This window comes from Balaenoptera borealis (genome assembly GCF_965194805.1).
Source record: "Balaenoptera borealis genome assembly, chromosome: 3".
NCBI classification, from domain to species: domain Eukaryota; kingdom Metazoa; phylum Chordata; class Mammalia; order Artiodactyla; family Balaenopteridae; genus Balaenoptera; species Balaenoptera borealis.
This window is the reverse complement of record NC_138866.1, coordinates 170,689,480-170,709,157: the sequence shown is the minus strand read 5'-3', so window position 1 is coordinate 170,709,157 and position 19,678 is coordinate 170,689,480. Positions and strand designations below refer to the sequence as shown.

The 19,678-nt window shown below is 42.0% G+C and overlaps 1 protein-coding gene across 8 annotated transcripts in view; it reads left to right on the top strand.

Annotated features, from left to right (window-relative positions):
• LOC309625677 (LIM zinc-binding domain-containing Nebulette-like) overlaps positions 1–19,678 on the top strand; it is a 213,210-nt gene that overhangs the window by 131,315 nt on the left and 62,217 nt on the right. The window contains exon 4 of one of the 8 annotated variants that reach the window (XM_082385740.1): positions 4,151–18,397. The exons of 6 other annotated variants lie outside the window; for them this stretch is intronic. In XM_082385740.1, coding sequence (XP_082241866.1) covers positions 4,151–4,279 — 129 coding nt within the window. In that variant the 3' untranslated portion in view covers positions 4,280–18,397. One more of the 8 variants, XM_082385741.1, reaches the window with a different exon arrangement.

Sequence of the window (19,678 nt, the reverse complement as noted above, 5' to 3'; positions counted from 1 at the left end):
ATCCTTTAGAATTGTTTGGTTAAAACTCCTATTTTTTCTTCTAGTTCATTAGCTTACCAAATGAGCCAAAATGAAGGGAAAACAAAAATAAAATTTCAGTCCAACCTAGGAAGTTATTTATAGTTACATGTTGTTATCTTTTCCTTTTTTCTCTTCTCTGTCTCGGTCTCTTTCTTTTTCAGAGGGTTATGAACATTGCCAGCATTTTTTTTTCTTTTTTTTTTTTTGCCTGAGTGTTAGGTCCTCTCAAGCTTTTTTGGGATCTATATTAGGTGCCGATTGTCATAATAAAATGATACGGAATACCGGAGAATAAACAAGGAAACCATGAGTTAGCTTTTCAGAGCTGGTGATAGGCGGTGGCTAACAGGCATTATCCAGCTCGCAGATAACTGGTGCCTGTCCCCTTGGGCAACCACTGACCGCGCTGGCTATGGATGGCTCTGGAACTCTGCAGACAACGGGGGGAGGGGAAGCCTTCCTTCGTCACTAGCTCCCTTTCCATCACATCTCACAGGATGAACTGCTTCAAAGGAATAGCATAACTGGAGGTTAGGTGCCCCCACTGGCCCACAGTGACTAATACTGTAAGGGGCAAAAGTGGAGACTTTTCCTTCTAGTGGTATTAGTAACATTGTACTTCATACGTGGGGCATCAGGCTTTCACTGCATGCCTTGGGACCAGCATGATGTCCTTGTTTTTGTGGGGAGGTGAGCCTTGAGTTCCAAAGCCTTGCCTGGTAAACTAAACTTCTGGAACACAAACTCTTTGTAAGTTGGGCAGTCCCTAAACTTTGAAAACTTAAGTGAGGTGAGAACCCCCTTAGGAGAGACATTTTTTAAACTTATTATTTTCACATGATGTCATAGCAAGTGTTTCTTTTTTCAGGCTGTGGCAGAAAAGGCGCAGATGCTTTGAGTACTTTCCATCAGGAGTCTGTGGACATCATAAAGCTGGGGAAATGGTTCTTCAAATGGAATTTTGAGGGGAAGCCTTCATAGAAAAGAGAGCAAAACAGGGCTGTTGTAGCTTTAGCAAGGGGAGGGGGTGCAAACCCCCCTCTCATGTTCCCCCTGCCTCTCCCCATCCTCCCCCTCTAGGGCTTTGGGATGAATGTCTTAGGAAGCCTTGGGCCTCTGTAGGGCAGATCTGAAAAGCACTGCTGAAAGACCAAATGTTAGCGAACTTTCCCACTTGGTTGTTTATGTGATTGGCTTAGCTGTTTGCAATCCTGCTGAAAATAATGGAGAATTGGGGCTCCCTGGGTTCTTAAATGGAGTGTGTGTGATTTATGAGTGCTGATAAGATGAAATTGAAAATTATGATGGATCGAATACAGATTATTCCGGAATCTTGAGTCTTCATTTTGTAAGCTATGTTAATTCTTTTTTAATCTTCCATGTTTCTTTGGGGGCATAAAAAACATGGCGCACAGGGAACAGGATATATGACAGTAGTAAGGTGAGAAGGTGACATGGTTTTTTTCTAGGGAAACATAATAGTTACACATCTCTGCGGGAGGAATGAAGACACATGTCTAATATAAACCTCTGGAAGGTCAAGGAGGTAGGGCTGTGACCAGCATTCCCTTTCTCTGGCTTGCCCTAGGTACCTTTCTGTTCCTCCTCATTCTGTCTTCCATTTTCAGGGTTTTTTTCTCTCTGTTCTCTGTCATCTAACCAGCCAGTATGGTGTTCAGTTATCACCTAAAGCAGGACTCCTCTCAGGTTGCAGTTGCTTTTTAATAGGGTATCACTGAGGACTGACTTCCTTCAAAGCAACAGATCCACGACTAGGGAACATCAGTAATTGTCTAAAGATGACTGGAGAACTGCTTTGGAGAGCGTCCTCTGTGTATGTGTCAAATCTCATCCCAGAGGCCCCAACCCGATCATAAATTTGACCTGAATTTCATTTGCCACCCAGTGCCAATGATATGCTAAATTCTGTGCTAGATATTGAGGATGCTGTAGTGAGCAGAATCATATAAACCTTCACTCTCAGGGGATTTATGGTCTAGTCGGGGAGAGGGCGATAATAAAAAATTAACGAACATAGGCAAAATTGCAACTGTGACAAGAGCTGCAGAGAGAGAGCTGTGTGTATCTTAATTATGTTTAAAAACATTTTCAGGGAGTTGGAGGCCTGAGTGCTTTTCTGCAGACAGGTACATAATGGGATCTCAGAGTGGCCTGCTGCATCCTGCCCAGCTGTGGATCCCATTTCTAAATGCATATCTTTTTTTTTCTGATTTCCTGATCTTAGCTGACGATTCTTTGCTCCTTGCTGGGTCCTCTTACCGTCCCTTATCTCATGCGACAACCTCATACTTCTAAACAGGAAGACTGTCTCTCCAGATAGCTTTCGTTGGTAATTCTTATATTCCGCTGATCTCGGACAAGAAGCCTTTCATATTTGCTTTTTAATTTTCCATCTTCTTTGAACCTAATTTTGGCAGCTTTATAGTTCCCATCTTTTGATTTTTCACCATTTGATGCCGTATTTTGATCCTAGGGTGATGCTTCTTATTTCTCACAATAAGCGCTTTCTCATGTATGTAAAGGTAAAAGTTCACAGGGAGAAGCTTCAGCATGTTTCTTTTCAAGGTCTTGAGGCAGTGAAAATGATGAGAGATTATGTTTCACATATAGGAAGGGCTGAATGTGAATAAGTACTTCAAAGGAGAAATATTAATTCACTTGATGTGGCACATTTCTTTCAGGGAACAGAACATGCTGTGCAGATGTTAACTCTAACCCCCACCATCTCCCACAAGTCAGGTTGTTTTTCTGTTTTACTTCTGGATAAAATGATGTAAGAGGCAAAAATGTCGGGAGTGACAGACAGCAAAATAACCAAGATGTTTTGATTTGCTGTGTCATGATGGAGTTTTAGAGCCTTTCATCACAGGGGCCTGGTTTTCTACTCCTCACCCTTCTGAAATGACCCATATTCTTTCCATCTGTTCTCAGAGTCCCAGCAGAGTGGTTCTTTGGTGCCCTCCCGGCTCATCCTGGCTCCCTGCCCATTGTGCCCACAGCCGGTGGTAGAGGGTGGAGGTGCTGTACTCTGGGGGGTGGGCAGGCCATGGGCTACTTCTTATTATTCTGTGGGCCAGAGCCCGATTACTCGTCCTTTTAATCAGGCATTTGAATATATAGCCTATCAATTTTGTGGCTCTGGGGTCATGGATATAACAGCTGTGATGAGGAGACTATTTTAAAAATATGAAATTAATGTGTTTTTCATCTTTCTCGTCTATAAATCATGTTCTGCTTTACCACCTCACACTTAACGGCTCCAGAGAAAGGAGAAGAGTGAACCCCACTTTGAGGAGGAGGGAATATGGTCCCAGGTGAAGGGGACGCCTATCCTTTCTTCTGGCCATGGTAACTTGTAGAAAACAGGCAGGAAAAAATCAGAGACTGAAACGTGACCCTCCCCCGTCTCTTCCGGTGGAAGTCTCTCAGAGGGAAGATGGGGGAGGCCTGGTAGGTCGGTGGAGAGCAGCGAGAAGCAGAGACGACCACCCCACGAGGCATCCTGCCGGCCCCTGCCAGCTCCACCGTGTGCCTGCGGGCAGGGAGAGAAGCGGAGTTTAGTCCCTCATGTGGCGCAGAAGGGGTCAGACATTCCGGCGCAGAGGCAGTAGAGAGACGCTGAGGGTGCTTGCTGAGGAGCTGGCAGGGGCAGTGCCACCGAGGAATAATGGGCCCCGGGAGCCAGGGCGGGTGCGCGGGCAGGGAGGAGCGGTGGGACCTCGGCGAGAAGTGCCCTTCTGAGCCGGGGGAGAAGACACCGCGAGGGCACCAGCCAGAGGCTTCGTCAGGGACTCCAGCAGGGGCCCAAGGAGCGGGAGGACAGGGAGATGCCAGCGAGGTCAGACGAGTTGGAGGAGAGAACGAGGGAACGTGGGGCTGGGTCCAGCACTTCACCCTTGCTTCCCTCCGAGGTCACTGCCTCAGCATGGAATCAGGCAACAAAACCAAGTTTATAGTACAATATCGGATTCAGAAAAGTCCTCTTGGTAGTAGCCAGCAGCACACAGTAGGTCTGATTAGTGCCCTGAATCTTTCAACTCTTGTCAAGTACCTGTGTTTTCTTTTGCCAGAAATTATTTGGTCCAATTATCATTTCACGTTATCTCAGAACTTTGCTTATAGCGTCCACTGTCTTCAGGAGGATCTCCCGCCGGAGTTCTACATGGGCCTTGTACAGATGGAAACTGGCTCGAGAAATTCTGTGCAGAAAGATGACTATGATGGCTTCATTCTTTAAAAAAGCTTCCATTTGCAACAATCATTGTGTTGTGTTCTGAAATGAGATCTCTACTTAAGCTTCGGAAAATATTGGTTGTACTTTTTAAAGGGTGAGGAGAGCAGTTGGAATTTCCCTCCCTTCCTTCATCCCTCCTCACCTCTCTTGATTTCTGTTGAAGTCAAGGATGAGGATGATAGTAAATCAGAAATTAAGGTGACACAAATTTGGTCCTAACTAGTAGGGAAGTCAAAGCTCCATTTGACTGACACTCTGAGTCCCTATTTATATGAAATTGTCTTTATTTCAAGGGAATCTATAATCTGCAAATATCTTCTAAGGGAAATTTAACAAGCCTCTTCAGCTACAGATTTAGCTTCCTAAGCATGCGGTACTTTTAGACCCCAAGCAACTAAATATACCAAATTTCACATTCTTACTTAAACTAAAGATGTGAAGAATAGCGAAACCAAGGTTCCTATCCTATTTTTAATTAAACGATCTTAGAGCCCTTATACAGATTTTTTTCTTTATCTCTAGAATGGCTATAATGCTTATAAATTATTAAAATTAAAATGAAAGTAAATCTTAACTGTGTTTCTTCTATGTACTTTGCAAGATTTCCTTAGAATTGGATAATCTCCAAGGCTCTGAGAGAACTTTTCATTCTAGAATATTTTATTCTCTACAGGAATATCGCTTAAAGTCTTAGGTATGTATATATACTATATATATTGTTACATATACTACATATAAAATGTTTGTATGTGTGTGTATGCATGTAATGCACATATATACATTGTGCATATATGTTTACACATGTATATACATCTGTGTATAATATGCAGATACATACATACATATACATACATTTATATATATACGTACATATAATAATATAATAAAGCTAACTTGGAGAGACAATGTTCAGAAAATAGTCTCCTTGAAAATCTGAAAGACTGAGAAAACGTGAAGTATCTTTTCTCTTTTGTTATCGATGGCTAAGTATGATTTAATTCACTGCCGGACACTGAAACAGCTGCACCATTTGCAATCTTAGTTCCCATCATGTAAATTAGCTCTGCAGTTCCTGTGTCTTTTAGTCATTCCATATGTTTTAGGAAATAGCTAAGGTGAAAAAGTGTAACAGAGAGGGTATTATTTCTGGAAGTGAGGTAATGAGATCTTTTTCAAAATATCACCTATTCCAGAGGGCAGATTACTCATTTCACAGTATAACAAGCAGAGACATCGTTAAAGCTTTACCTGTTTTGATGGGCCTTACTCTCTCTGCAGTTTGTTAATTAATTTAATGTTTTTTTAATAGCTGTTTTCTTTATCCTTTGTTTTAAATTTTAAACTAGAAGCTAGAGATCTTATTAATGTAACAGTTATTACTTAATAACCAGGCTAAGCAATTGTCAGGACTATATTTATACCATTTGAGGGTAAGGGTGATAATGTATGAAATGAAGTAGAAACAAAGAAAATAATGTCATGAAAATCAGGAGTCTTATGGGAATGAAGAATTAGATACTTTCTTGCAAAGCAGACAGATGCTTTTCTAATTTTTTCTTGGCATTAATTACAAATCAAGAAAAATCAAGGTGTTTTTGATTTCAAACCTTTACTAGCAAAGAAATCTCATTTAAGGACCCACATGTACTTCTTGTAATTTAATTCTGTATGAAGCTGCTTCAATTATTTATTGGTTTAATCTACATTTACTGAATACCTCCTTTGGCCAGACACGGCCTGCTCTTGGGGTGAAGGTGTGTGTGGACAGAAGCCAGCAGCGTTGGGGAGGAACACGATCCCTGACTTAGAGGTGTTTATTGAGTTTCCTCAGAAGATATTCTCCCAAATTCTGCAAACAGTTATTTTTTTCTGTGCTCTATGTAGCTTTCCCCTCTCTTTCTCCGCTGAAATGTTTACCTGTTCTTTGAATGGAAGCCCAGAATGACTCTCTTTCCCTTTACATAGATCAAATACCAGCTGCTCTGAGAAACTATGTATTGGGGAAGAAATGATCTTTTAACTGGTTTTGGAAATAACTCCCCAGCACCCGTGCCCTTCTGTAAACCTTTTGTAGAGTTTGCTCCTTCTTAAGATAATGTGGATAAAATGTTTTTGATTGTTTCATGGACACAGGAAAGCTTCTCCAATAAAATCCACTTTTTTGGGGGGGGTTATCATCAGGAGAATTAAATCATGTCATCAGCAATATCCCAATCCTCTTGTTATCCTGCAGACTCCAGAGGAGTGACTCCTCACCCTTTTTGGGTCATGGACCCCTTTGGAAGTTTGATGAAAGCCATTGAACTTCTCCTTTGGAAAAGGTACAAAAGCAAAAATATGCCAACTTTAGGATATAATTGCAGGGAGTTCATGGGTCAGCAAAGGTCATCAGAGTCCCAAGTTTTAGGAGGTGTGGTCAGCTCAGCCAGGGGGAGGAGCAGAGAAAACTAGGCTGAACTTAGAGGTTTAGCAGAGACTGGAGGAGTGGCGCAGAGATTACGGATTCCCTGCCTTCTAAGCACAAATTTGTCTTGATGAAAATATTAACTGTCTGGGAAACGTGAAATGTTACTGCCTTAAAGAAAGCCATCTAGCGACAACTGTTAAACCTTAAAAATACACATACTCTTTGATCCAGCAGTTCCACCCCTGGGAATTTCTCCTGTAGAAACAGAAATATCAGCATATAAGGCACATGGGCAAGGATCTCTAGGTCAGCATTGTTTGTAGCAGCAAAAAACTGGAAACTGAATGAAAGCCCATCAACAAATAGTAGAATAAATTATGATAACCCAGACCACAGAATATTATACAGCCATTAAAAAGAATGAACTAGAGGTAAACCAGATGCCTTTGGTTGGGATGTCCATGTGGTATTACTCAGTGAGAAATTTAGATACAGAAAAGTGTATAAATTACACAACTCTCCCTCTGTGCATGTGTGTGCCTATCTATGTCTGTATTTGCATATGTCTGATTAAGATTATATGTGTGGGGAGAAAAATATGAAGTAATATACACTGGGGTGTTAGCATTTATTTGTTCTGGGGGCTTATCCATGGTGAGCCAAACAAAGGGGAAAAATGGTTAAAATAATTTAAAAGATGTATATGATGGCATGAATGCGTTTTTATGCAATTATCTATTTATCCGTCTATATCTGTCTATCTCTATTTATTATCTATATGCTGGTGGGTATATGTGAGAAGAAAGAAAACAATGACTTAGAAACATATAATTGCTTGTATGTATTTAGCATTCCATTCTTTTACTTCTTTCACAGCCAGTAACACTGGAGCTTTTCAGTTCAGTCTTGTGGGGCTAACTAGGCCAATTTGGCCAGCCTGTGATCTCCCTGCTGACTTATTAGGTGGATTTCCTGTGACTTACTGCTCTAAAGTTATTTAGTCTTCAGCAAATGTTTGTTGGATGTCTATTTTATGTCATGTACTAGGCTTTGTGCTGGGAAGACTCAAAGAACTAAGGGGTGTGTGTGTGTGTGTGTGTGTGTGTGTGTGTGTGTATACACAACTCAGGGACTGTTTGCAGCTGCATTTGAACTTCCTCCCCCCAATCTGTCATTTATCTGCTTGTTTGGTTGTGGGTGTGTAGGGTGGAGAGCATAGTTGCTGCTCTCGTGTCAGTAAGAACCTAAGAATGTGGAGTAGGATCTTGACGTTCCTTCTTTTGTTCCATTAAATGACCTACTGCCTAATTCTCCAAATTTTCCTCAGAGATGCCTGAAGACCTCTAGGGAGGATAGTACTGAAAGGACTTTAAAGGAAAAAGAAGCACGAGGTGCTTCCTGTAGATCATTGCCTCTCAAAATTGTGGTTTCCCACATCATAGTTACCTGGGGAGCATGTTGAAAATGCTTATTTGTGGAGCTGGCCCCAGACTCACTAAGAGGGAGGCCTAGAAATGCACAGTGTTATTAAGTCCCCAATGTAAAGTCTTACACACGTTAATGTTTGAGAGCCAGTTCCATCAAATTTTGCTTCAAATAACGAGCCCTCCTGGCGTCTTTCCCCAGAATTTTACCAAGACTTTTCCATATCCTTGGACTTCTTTCCCACGTGGCTGTGGAGAGCTTAGATATTGTGCCATGCGGCAATTGGTGCCCATTCACTGGTTTCTCGTTCAGATGGACTGACCTCCGTCTGCCAGGCAGGAAACTTGGAGTCGTGTGCTGCTGCCAGGCTTCTGAAAGCTTATGCCACTGCTCAGGATCCAAATCTAGGGAACATAGACAGGAGAAGGGACGCTTTAATTCAGTTTTAGGACATTTAGGCATTTGACTCAGCAGATACTCTTACAGACATTTTTCCAATATCCAAATGGCTTTGTATTTTCCTCTTTTTGTTCATTAGTGATGTCTGCATTTTAGAGGAGATTTTATGAAGAGAAACTTTCAGACCATAGTGTCACTACCGAACACACACAGTTTCATTCTGAATGTAAAGAAATCAATGTAGATCAGAAGAAGACTAGAATGGTTTGAAAAATCAACAATCTGATGGTCAAATTCAAATGTCTTTAATGTAACAGAGTCAGTATATACATACACACAAGAGAGAATTTCAGGTTACAATGCATTTTGTTGTTTGTAACGACAGGAGTAAAACCAGGATTTGCACACATGATGTAAATGTTTTGGAATTCTTGATTCTTTGGACTACTTCTGGTTTATTTATAAATGTTCGTAATAGAATCAAGAACTGAAAGTGTTTTTCAGATATCTAAGATTTATCCCTTTACACAGGTTTCTTCCCCAGTCCTTTTATCTAAAATGTCAAAATAACTGAAGCAAAGGCTAGTTCATATGAAAAGCAGAACTGAGTGACTGTTTTCCTACATTCCTCATGTGATTGTACCTGTATAGACCACAACCTTAGTACTGTTCTGATTAGAAAGGCCTTGTCTGAGAACCTTTTATCTCCACAGCAGGATATATACAATCCGAGTCGATGCTAGAAACCCACGACTTCATCCCTCAATCAATAATCATCGACTGAGTAGAGTTGGTTTCGGGGCTATGTATTAGATACCATGAGGCATACAGAAGAAGAGTCATAGTTTCTGCCTTTGAAGAACAATCTAATTCAGAAGGTAGTTCAAATGTGCACGCTCTGACATGGTTCCGTAACAAAAGGTTCTTTCAACAAATACTAGGGAAGACAACACAAAGAAGTGATGGTGGAACCGGGAAGGTGTTGGAGAGCAGGCACATGACATTGTAGAGAGACAGCTGAACAGGAGCAAGACGCGAGGAAGGCATGAGCATAATCCAGAAAGCTGTCTCCATCTGAAAGTCGTCAGCTGGAGGGTGTGGGCAGTCAGTCAGGGGAGTCTGTGCTCTGGAGGGTGGAGAGGCTTTGGAACGAAATGATGAGGTCCTCAATCAGGGTAGCGAAAAAGGTGTTGAAGAATCACGGTCTAGGGATTTTATGAAATGCAAAGCTTGGAGAAATGAAAGAACTCCAGTGTGAGGAAGTGAGGAGGCTGAATCAGGATCGTGGCTATGAAAATAGGGAAGCGAAACTTAGTGTTACTTTTGGAGAAAATTGGATATTAGGGATAAGTTGGGGAAAAAAAAATAAAGCCATATAATGAAAATATTTGTGAAGGTATTAAACTCATCAATCTGAGACATTTTAAATTAGAGGGGAAACAGTGATTAGTGGTGGGGAATAAACCTGATTAATTGACTTTTAAATTTTAAATTGTCTGGATTTTTGATCTTCAGAAAATCATTTGTGTCATAAACTATCATTGAACAGACCTTTGACATGGTAAATATTCTGCAGTTTAGAATAACTTTGTAGGCTTTCATTCAGTAGGTGGTAAATAAGTGCTGGATGACAAATTCTGGTATTTATCTTGCAAGGTAATCTGCAGTTCTATTAGACATTTTTTCCTGCCTGGGACACAAAGCTCTGCTACAACTATTAGTGAATAACTTTTTATGACTCATGTTCTAAGACTATTGTAAATTGCCATTTAAAAGAACAATGTTTCATCAACATAAAAATACCTCCCTCCTTCCTACATCAGGGGTATTTTCCTCTTGTCTAAAAAGTACATACTTCTTTTTAGAAGTCGACATTTACACTGAGTGGTACTTTTTTTCTCTGGAAAGGAAAAAAAAAAAACACTTAGAAAAACCCAACTAACCAAACAAATCACCTTGATTACTACCTACAGAGAAAAAGAGCTGGCTTTATTTTTTCTCTTGTGCATATTTTTAGATCAATCCATATATGAGAAATAGTTATGTTAGAAACTGTTTGGATATTTGGTGTAGTGGGTGTAGAGAATGGGTACATCAAATTGCTACCTAACAGAGCAAGGAAACGAGTTCATATTGTCTATTGGGAAACAAAGCATATGACTATTAAAAAGAAAAAAAAAAAGACAGTGTTGAAAGAGTGTGTTGAGTTGCCAGGGACCACTAAGCTTCTACAGTCTGTTCACGTGTGGAGTGCTGTTAGTCATCATCTCCTAGTTGTTGCTGACCAGAGGGCTTTACCTATAGTGGCATTATTTTCCTGGGTTTTTATTTCCCTGGAGTACCTATGATAATGCTGTATGTTATGCTGCAAATCATTTATTTTGGTAGACCTTGAAATTATGTCCACCTTACAACTTGGAAAACTTTGGGTAGGAAGAATCTTCTGGCTGTGTTTCACTTTGCAGCTTCTTCGGCTCTCACTTGCTGCACGGGCTGTGAGCCTGTTCCGTGGAATGTGTGTGTGACACGGGTGCCTGCTCCACTTCATACGCGCCAGTCGTCCTCTTGTACCAAGTCGCCCTTCTCCCCACGGAATGTGGCGGCCAGGCGGTGTCAGCTTTTGGTCAGCTGGCTGGCCCTGGTGGGGTAGAACCTGGTGTCCAGGTCTGACTCCACACTCGCTTTTTCCTGACAGCCTTCATCTCTATGACATCTTGCCCGTGACTTTCTGGAGAGAAAGTGGGATCCACAGAAGCTAATAGGGGGATCCTTTGCGGGCTCTCCACCTCTCCCCTGGGCTTTCCCGAGCTTGTCCTCTGCCCTTCGCTCTCAACACAGACACCCATGACCGTCTGACCACTGCTCTCCTCTTCTTCCTTGCACTTGGCTTTCCCTTCAGTGCATCAGCTTCCTTCCAAATCTTTGTCCGTCTTCCAAACGGCAGAGCACCCAGAAAGACTGGAGATACGTTTTCTGGTGTCCATGTGAAGCTTTTGCTTACTTAGGTACATTTTGGGATATGCCTTTCTTGTTTCAAGGGCCGTTTTTCTGTTAGCAGTAAGTATTTGACCCTTCCATCTCCAAATGTCTGGAGTTTAGATTTGAACAGATTCTAAATCCACTTGATTTTTTTCTACAGCTGTTTCAGTCCCTCCATTGCAAATGCTGATCTGCAGGTTACCTCGGAATGGCTTCTTCCTCTTCAGAGACCTCTGTTGTTTGCAAGGGGTCAGCATCCTGCAACCCTCTGCAGACAGGGAGAGTGATAGGCTTTGTTTGGCCAGGAAAAGTCACTTCTGACTGAGGATATAAGTAAAACGAAAATCTTCTGTAGTGCACCCTCCAGGCACTAAGTTAAACCACCTGCTTCAGCTGTAGCGTAGAGCCCACCGTGTGGCCCTTCACATGGCGTCACGCTAGGGCGAAACCAACGCTTCACAGCAGAACGATAATAAATCTGTCGTGGTGGCCACAGTCCTCTTCGGCCCCCTCTGCCTAGTGGCCAAAGTCCTTTCTGAGTTAAGAGATTCACCAATGACGAGGATGGTGACGGCTGGCATCCAAAATATAACAATTCATGGTTGCAGTTAGAGCTTAATTTCCTTGAACCTTTCATCAGGGAAGGAAGCACTTTATAGTAAATGACTGTATTGCTTGAAATCATCTGCCCGTGGAGCCTTCATTATATTCCTTAGTCATTATGGTTTGCATCACATGATCTTTTCTCAAACATCAGCCTGGTGAACCAACGATGAAATTGCATTTCTTTGAATTAGAGTACCGATTATTATGGCAGAAAAAAGACATTGAAGGGGAAACGTTCATGTTTATGTTTGAATAAATGTGAAAGCTTAATGGCCTCAGAGGCAGTTAAAGCAGAGGTTGTAAGAGAACACGGAACCGTGGTACCTCATTGCTTTAGATGTATCTCTGAACGAGTGCAGGCAAAGCACTTTCACTTTCCAATCCCGGGTGTATGAATCCTGGACATATAATCATTTGGTGTGTATTTCTTGTGTGGGTAGGAGAACACAGCATCACTGATAGTTCTTATTTTGATCTCCGGGCTCTAACACGCATTAGGCAATCAATCAATGATTATTGAAATAAAGTGGAAAAGTCTTTACTCAGAGATGGTCCCCCTCCCCCATTTCTTGCCCACACACACCTGGGCTTCTCCATGGCTTTTGTATGGTTGACGCAGTCCTAGGATTGGGAACATTTTGGCACTGCAGGTGGGAATAAGCAGTTAAAACAACAGCCTGGGAAAGAGAATAATTGCTTGCTTGGGCTTATTTATTTGGCTCTGACCCCGGGCCTCGCCTGACCTGCATATCCAGCACGATCCCTGGATTCCAGATAGCCAACCTTGCCTTGCTGGGGGCTTCCGGACCCTGTCATGAGTGTGCTCGACTCCTGGGTCCATCCTTGCCATCCTGCCATCTCACCTTTGCCGCTGTTCTCCTTACCTATACATACTGGACAGATAGGAGTCACTTAGTGGAAAATAAAGTGGTGCATTAAGTAACTTAATTGGGGCTAGTTATGGAATCAGATTGTGACTTTTACAGGGTATCTGAGTCGACATGTTGCAGAGTGCTAGAAGCAAAGCCAGTTGGGGGCTTCCCTGGTGGCGCAGTGGTTGAGAATCTGCCTGCCAATGCAGGGGACACGGGTTCGAGCCCTGGTCTGGGAAGATCCCACATGCCACGGAGCAACTAGGCCCGTGAGCCACAACTACTGAGCCTGCGCGTCTGGAGCCTGTGCTCCGCAAAAAGAGAGGCCGCGATAGTGAGAGGCCCGCACACGGCGATGAAGAGTGGCCCCCGCTTGCCGCAACTAGAGAAAGCCCTCGCACAGAAAAGAAGACCCAACACAGCCAAAACTAAATAAATAAATAAATTAAAAAAAAAAAAAAAAAAAAAAAGCCAGTTGGATTTGGAATATAATGTGCAGAGAGATAGTATCATTGCTGTATGCTTTATTATAGTTTCTATTTTTCCTCACAGCCATCTGCTATGTTATATATTTGTTTATTCTGATGTCAAGTAGGAGACCTAGATATAGCATTTTTATTATTCTACCATTCCTCCTGCCCTCTTCCAGCTGCACAATTCTTGTAGCAGTCAGAACCTGTGGTTGCCAAATGCCCGTGTTGCAAGAGCTCCAGCAAGGATAGAGATCTTGTGTTTGTTTTCCCCGTAGATTACAGATGAATGAATGAGCGAATGATTGGAGACCACATGAGACATTATTTAGTGAGGGTTTATAATGAGCCAGTCATTGTGCTCAGGGCTTTTTGTAGAGTGTCTCCGTAAATCTTCATGATAACTTCCTTAGGTAGGCACGCTCATTCTCATTTTGTAGATGAGGGAGCTGTGGCTCAGAGAGGTTCAGTAAACTACCTGGGGTCACATAGCTAGTTTGGGCCCTTTCCAGCCGTTGGCCTCAGGTCTTTCTGACTCCAGAGCCTGAGCTCTTCCTTACCAGGCCAGGCTATCTCAGCGTAGCCATTCTTATAAATGACATTTTTGTGATTTTAATACCATATCATAGCAGTGCGATGACATTTCAGGTTTAAAATTCTGCAAGTTCTCTTCATGAGGTTAGAATTTTTATATTTGGACTTTTAAAATTGTAATTTCTGGTAAATGTCTTATTATTTTATTTTATTTACTTCTGTGGTTATTTTGACACTCAGTCTAGTTTATATCGTTCCTGGAGCCATTAAATACTTTTGTTTAAATTATGCAATAACTTTTTGTTTACATGTTAGCGATTTTAGCCAGTTTAGTTATTAACAGCTCTGCTGTTTTGTTTGCTTTATCCATTTTAATTTGTGTTGAATAAATGTTCTCATGTTTTTTAAGCTTACTGATTTTTAAATTCTAATTCTATATAGGCTCCTACCTCATGCATCTAATTTTTAAACTTTTATTTCTATACTTCTACTGATCAGAGTCTTGCCATTTAATGTATTATAAAACCAATGAAAAAAGGGTAAATTATTCACATTTCAAAAACAGTTTTTAAAGTAGGTCTGATCGTAGAAAATACCGAGTTATATTAGAAATCTGATTTTTGGTGTAGCTATATTTCGCCAAATAATGGCGAGGAACTGGTTAAACACGTTACTGCGTAGTGTGTTGGAGACTTGGTCGCTACTCATGAATTCTTCAGGAGCTAATTTTTATTGGCAAAGATGTTTTCCATTTCATCACGTCCTTTGTCTTTCTCTTCTGAGACAACTCAGGAACCCAGCGCACTCATTTACTCGGTGGCGGCTATGGTGCTGCTTCCAGGGGCTCCGAAGCATCAGAGCAGCTCGAGTTGTGGTTTCTGACTTTGCTCAGCACTAAGGAGGGAAGCGCCCCTCGTTAGTGCCCGCGGAGTGGAGTCTGCAGGGGAGCACTAGAGGTGCCCCGAGAGGGGCGAGATCACCGCCGTGGGCTGGGCACGGTTCACTGGGCACATCCATTGTGTGCATGCCTGCGTGCCTGTGAGCTTTATCCTGGCTCTGCTGGTGCCAGAGAGGATTTAACATCACTCTCAATGGAAAACACTTAGAGGATATTTACGAGTATAATAAGAAAGGAAGCAAGGCCTTTTAGAGGAGGAAGTGTCTTAACGGAGGACCAGGACTTTGACAGGTGGTGGGAGAGACGGCAGGGCCCAGGAAATCGTGGGTGGGGCTGGGAGTGTGATTGATGTGTTGATTGATCATCAGTGGACCAGTGACCCTACAGAAAATCCAGAAGAGGTTAAGTCTGGGTGTAAAGCACCTGAATAGCACGCTAAGGAGGTTGGGCTTTATCATTAGGCATGGGGAGCTATCAGTTCTTGGGCAGGGGAGTGATTTGCTGAACATGATGTTACAGCAAGATTAATCAGGCAGCAAAATGGATTGGATGGGGAGAGATTTGAAATAGGGAGCCAAGTTAGGAAATGTCTGCTGTTAATGAAAGTATATGATAATCAAGTGGATCATCAAGGGAAAGGAAAGGAGAGGAGAGAGAACTCTGAAGAATGATTGTATGTGAGGGAAGTGGTGTCGGGCCCTAGAGTTCCTGTGGGAGGAGCTTCCAGTTGGCAAACCAGTTGGAAGTGGGAAGAGGCCCTTAGACAGTGTGGCTGGATGCTGTGTTCACATAGCAGGTTGCTGTTTTTACTGAGATTGAGTGTTGATTTGGTGTGGTTTGCAGGGGTAGGGGGTTGTCTAATGGAGATTGTGGCCACTTCCCTCCCTACCCCGTACCCCCTTGTTGGTGCCACTGGGAGAGATGGAGTCCAGCATGACTGAGGTCTTTGTGACTCTTAGGCCTGAGTAGCTGGGACTGTTGTCATGCCCGTGGTCAGGGGTGGATAATTCAGGGGCCCATTGTCTCTGTAACCCCACAACTGTAACGTTTGAATGAATAAAGGATTGAGAATGAGTGAGTTCAGGATTAGCACTGACTTGAAGAGTTTGGCAATTATTTAGGGGGAACTGACTTCCATACAGATGGATGAACAGTGACATTCGGGAGAAAGCCAATTATTAGTGACTAAAGCTTTCTAAAACCACGTTCAGTTGCAATATAAAAGGACTGAGTTTTGAAAAGAAAACACTTATGACGCATGGATAAGTTACATAAGTGTTATTAGAGTTATACATAATGAATTGTTTTCCAGTTTGAACATTTGTTTTGCAAAGTGGCCAAGCGATGATTGATTGCACACACATTTCAAAATTTGTTCTGGGGTTTACAGAGAGAGAAAGAGAGCCGAGAAGAATCTGAGTATTGAATTAGGATTGGGGATGACTGCTCTCTAAATTTCTTTAGCTTTGCCATTAGTCTTGATATTGAGTGATATAAAAAAATACCCCTGTGAAACTTTGGGGGACTTTAGGTGGTTTTAGGTGATCACTGTGACACTTTTTAGAAGGCACCTTATGCAGTTTAATGGCTTGGCTAGAAAGCTGACCCTTAGACAATCTAACCCCCAGAGAGCCAGTGGAATGCGAAGGAAAGAGTAGGGGTTTTGGAGTGAGTTAAACTTGGGTTTCAATTTGTCTCTACCACATAACACTGTGTGGTCTTGGACAAGTTTCTTACACTCTCATTTTCTTCATTTTAAAATGGTGATTTTCCTCTCTCTCTTCAAAGGTTACCGTGAGGTTAGTGATAATATATTGAACCAGCAGGCCCAGTACGGATCTTGGCACAAAGCAGGCACCCAGCAAATGTTAACTATAGTCACTTTGTCTAGGATACTATATATTTTCATTTCACTGTCCGTGGGGTGATACCAATCACTTTTGAAAATGACAGCTGTTTTCCTTAATTGTGGAAGTGGGATGGGGCTTGTGAGCAAGAAAGCATTCTGGAAATAATATCCCTAAACCTTTTTAGATGGCCTCACCTCCTGGAGAAAGCTCACTCCTGAAACTTGGTATGGGGAACCTGTAAGGTAGAGTAAAAAGCATGGATTCAGATCTAGGTGAAAATACTGGCGGTCACTTGCTAGTTATGTGGCTTTGGGAGGTAATTTTTCAGTTTGTTTCTGCAAAGTGTGGTTACGATAACCACACGCATGGATGTTGAGAGAATCACACAGGATGACGTGAGTCTGAAGCACAGGAAGTCCAGTGGGGCTGGGCAGTAGGCTTGAGGGGAAAGGGTGTTAAAATGAAGCAAGAGAACCAGATTATGGGGACAGCCTAGGGCATATTTAGGTGTTCCTGGTGCTATTACTTGCAAAGCTAAAAAAGCAAAAAGGTATTACTTGCTCATCGTTTTAAAGCTTAATGAAATCCTGATTTATAAAAAAATAGTGAAATTAATTATTAAATAATTTATCATGGATGCTTAAATAATCTATTAGCTTATGGAAAATATCTGAGGAGGAGCGGTAATTTGAGAGTTTAGAGAATGATAATAGTCTCAGGAGAGATTATTAGAGAAAAGGTAAATTAATCAGTTACTTCTCATGACCTGGATTATTCCTTTTAGTAAAGGAGTGTCTACCTACTTTTTGGTGAGTTGTTGAATTAGTGGAATTTTAAGGCGGTAGTAAAAGAAATAAAATAAAAATAAGTAAAGTTATTATTTTTTAATCCATAGAAACCTTTGACAAATCGTAAGGTATTTTAAATACGATTAAGGCACATCAGTTTCTTCTTGTGTATTGAATGGCTTAAACCAAGAACAAGGTTTAAAATCAGACTATTTTTTTGAGCAAATCAAACAAAAGTATATTCATGCTGAAAGGCATTCTGAACAGCAGATCTCAGTTTTGTGAGAAGATATAGCAGTTTCGGTGTATTTGATGTAAAGTAGACTACTATGGGAAGGAAGTACCTTTAATGGCCTGGGTGTCCCCTAATAATTCTAGAGCTCTGGGCCATGATGGTGCAAGACAGTGGTACATGAACTGATTTTGCATTGTTCCAGGGAAGGGTCACCTAGAAGACTTAAACTCCCAAGGTTCATGATGAGTGTGAATGGGCCACGAACGCCGTTAGGTTTGGCTGAGTTATGAGCCAGGGGGCGCTGTTGTCCAAGCAGGGATTAGTTGTGGAAAAGGAAGCTGGCCATGGAGGGGGGAGTGCTCCCTTCTTAAGATTAAAAGTGGAAGCGCGTTTTTGTTTTGTTTTTTACATATACCGTAAAGGAAAAAGAATTAGTACCACAAAGAGTAAGTGGGTTGAGACAGCAGTAAGAATTGCTGCTCACAGCATCTAGCTCGTAGCTAGCCTTATCCCCTCAGAGATAATTATTTTCAAACCGAGAGCAGCATTTGCAGAGACAGCTCCCAAACAGCTATGTCAGCTTTAGAATGTGTGAAAACTGCTCAAGAATAAACCATAAAAGTACGTTGTGGAAATTAAAAAAAAAACAAAACAAAAACTCAAGGATGTTTTGATACGTAGGGGTTATTAGCAACAGTTTACGAAAAGACAGACGGAAAGGTGGGCATTCATTTCGTTTCCGCGGCGTCCTCCTGTTTATCTTCCTGATAGAGCTGTCCCCGCGGTTACCACGGCGCTGCTCATTGGTATTCCCCTTCGTAATCGCACTGAGCTAGAGGATCTTTACTTTTTAGGCCTTGGCTCAAGCGCAGGGTCCGTTTTTCTTCTGTGTGGCAGCTTTAATCTTGCACCCAAATGACAGCTCCTGTCCTGCTCCTTTCGTCTCGCTGGCAGGATGGTCAAGCAACCACCTTCACATCTGATGCGATTACTAATCTGTTTCCTTCCCAGGAAGGCCGTGCTCCTTGTCCCCAGCCCTGGGGACTATAAACATCCTTTTTTTCCTGATATCTGTGCTGCAGGTTCTGTCAGTCCTGTGCTCCCCTCCGGTTACCAGGAGGTGCTGGGCATTTTTCAGAGGGGGAATAACCATTCCCTTTCAAGAACATTTTCCTTTTGCGTTTCCCTGTCCTGACTTTTGGCCTTTGTTTCAAAGGTGGGGGGGTTCCCAGTGCCCTCAAGTTTCTCCAACCCCGAGATGAGTGTGTGTGGTTGGCTATCAGGAGAGGTGTTTGTAAGTGAAGCACCCCTTGCTAATTGCTTTTATGAAGTTTGGCTTCTTAGATTATGGCCAGTGAAACCAATTATCTTGTATTGTGAATTTTGAAGGCAAAAAGACACTGAATTCGTGACATTTGAATCATCTTCCTATCTATTGATTACTGCAGTGATTTTCGGGGCTTAGATTAATGTATATTGTAGATGCAGTTACTCTTTTTGGATCCGATAGATTAGATTCAGCGAAAGATCCCTCTGGAGATGTGTTAGCCATACTTTGCCTCTAGCTCCTCTTACATGGAGTCAGTTTCAAGTTCAAATACATTTTGTCTGATAAATTGACTGCATGTGGAGGAACTAAAGAGAGCAATTAGGTATGACATCAAATAAATGACTCAGTGACAATGTATATTCCATTTAGGTCAGCACAGTTCAAAATGTGAGAAAACATGATTTAGCTGGCTGGACTGAAAGACAGTTTAAATTACTGGACGAGAAGAATCACTTTACCTTCTGAGGTTAGGTAATTGGAGATATGTAATATTTATGGTGTTTGCTGTGAGATGATTCTGTTGTGAGATGGGTGCAGTTGTTTCTGTGGGTATTGTTTAATATGACAATGTGCTGGTCCAATCTTTATGCAGAATGGGTGTTGCTTTTG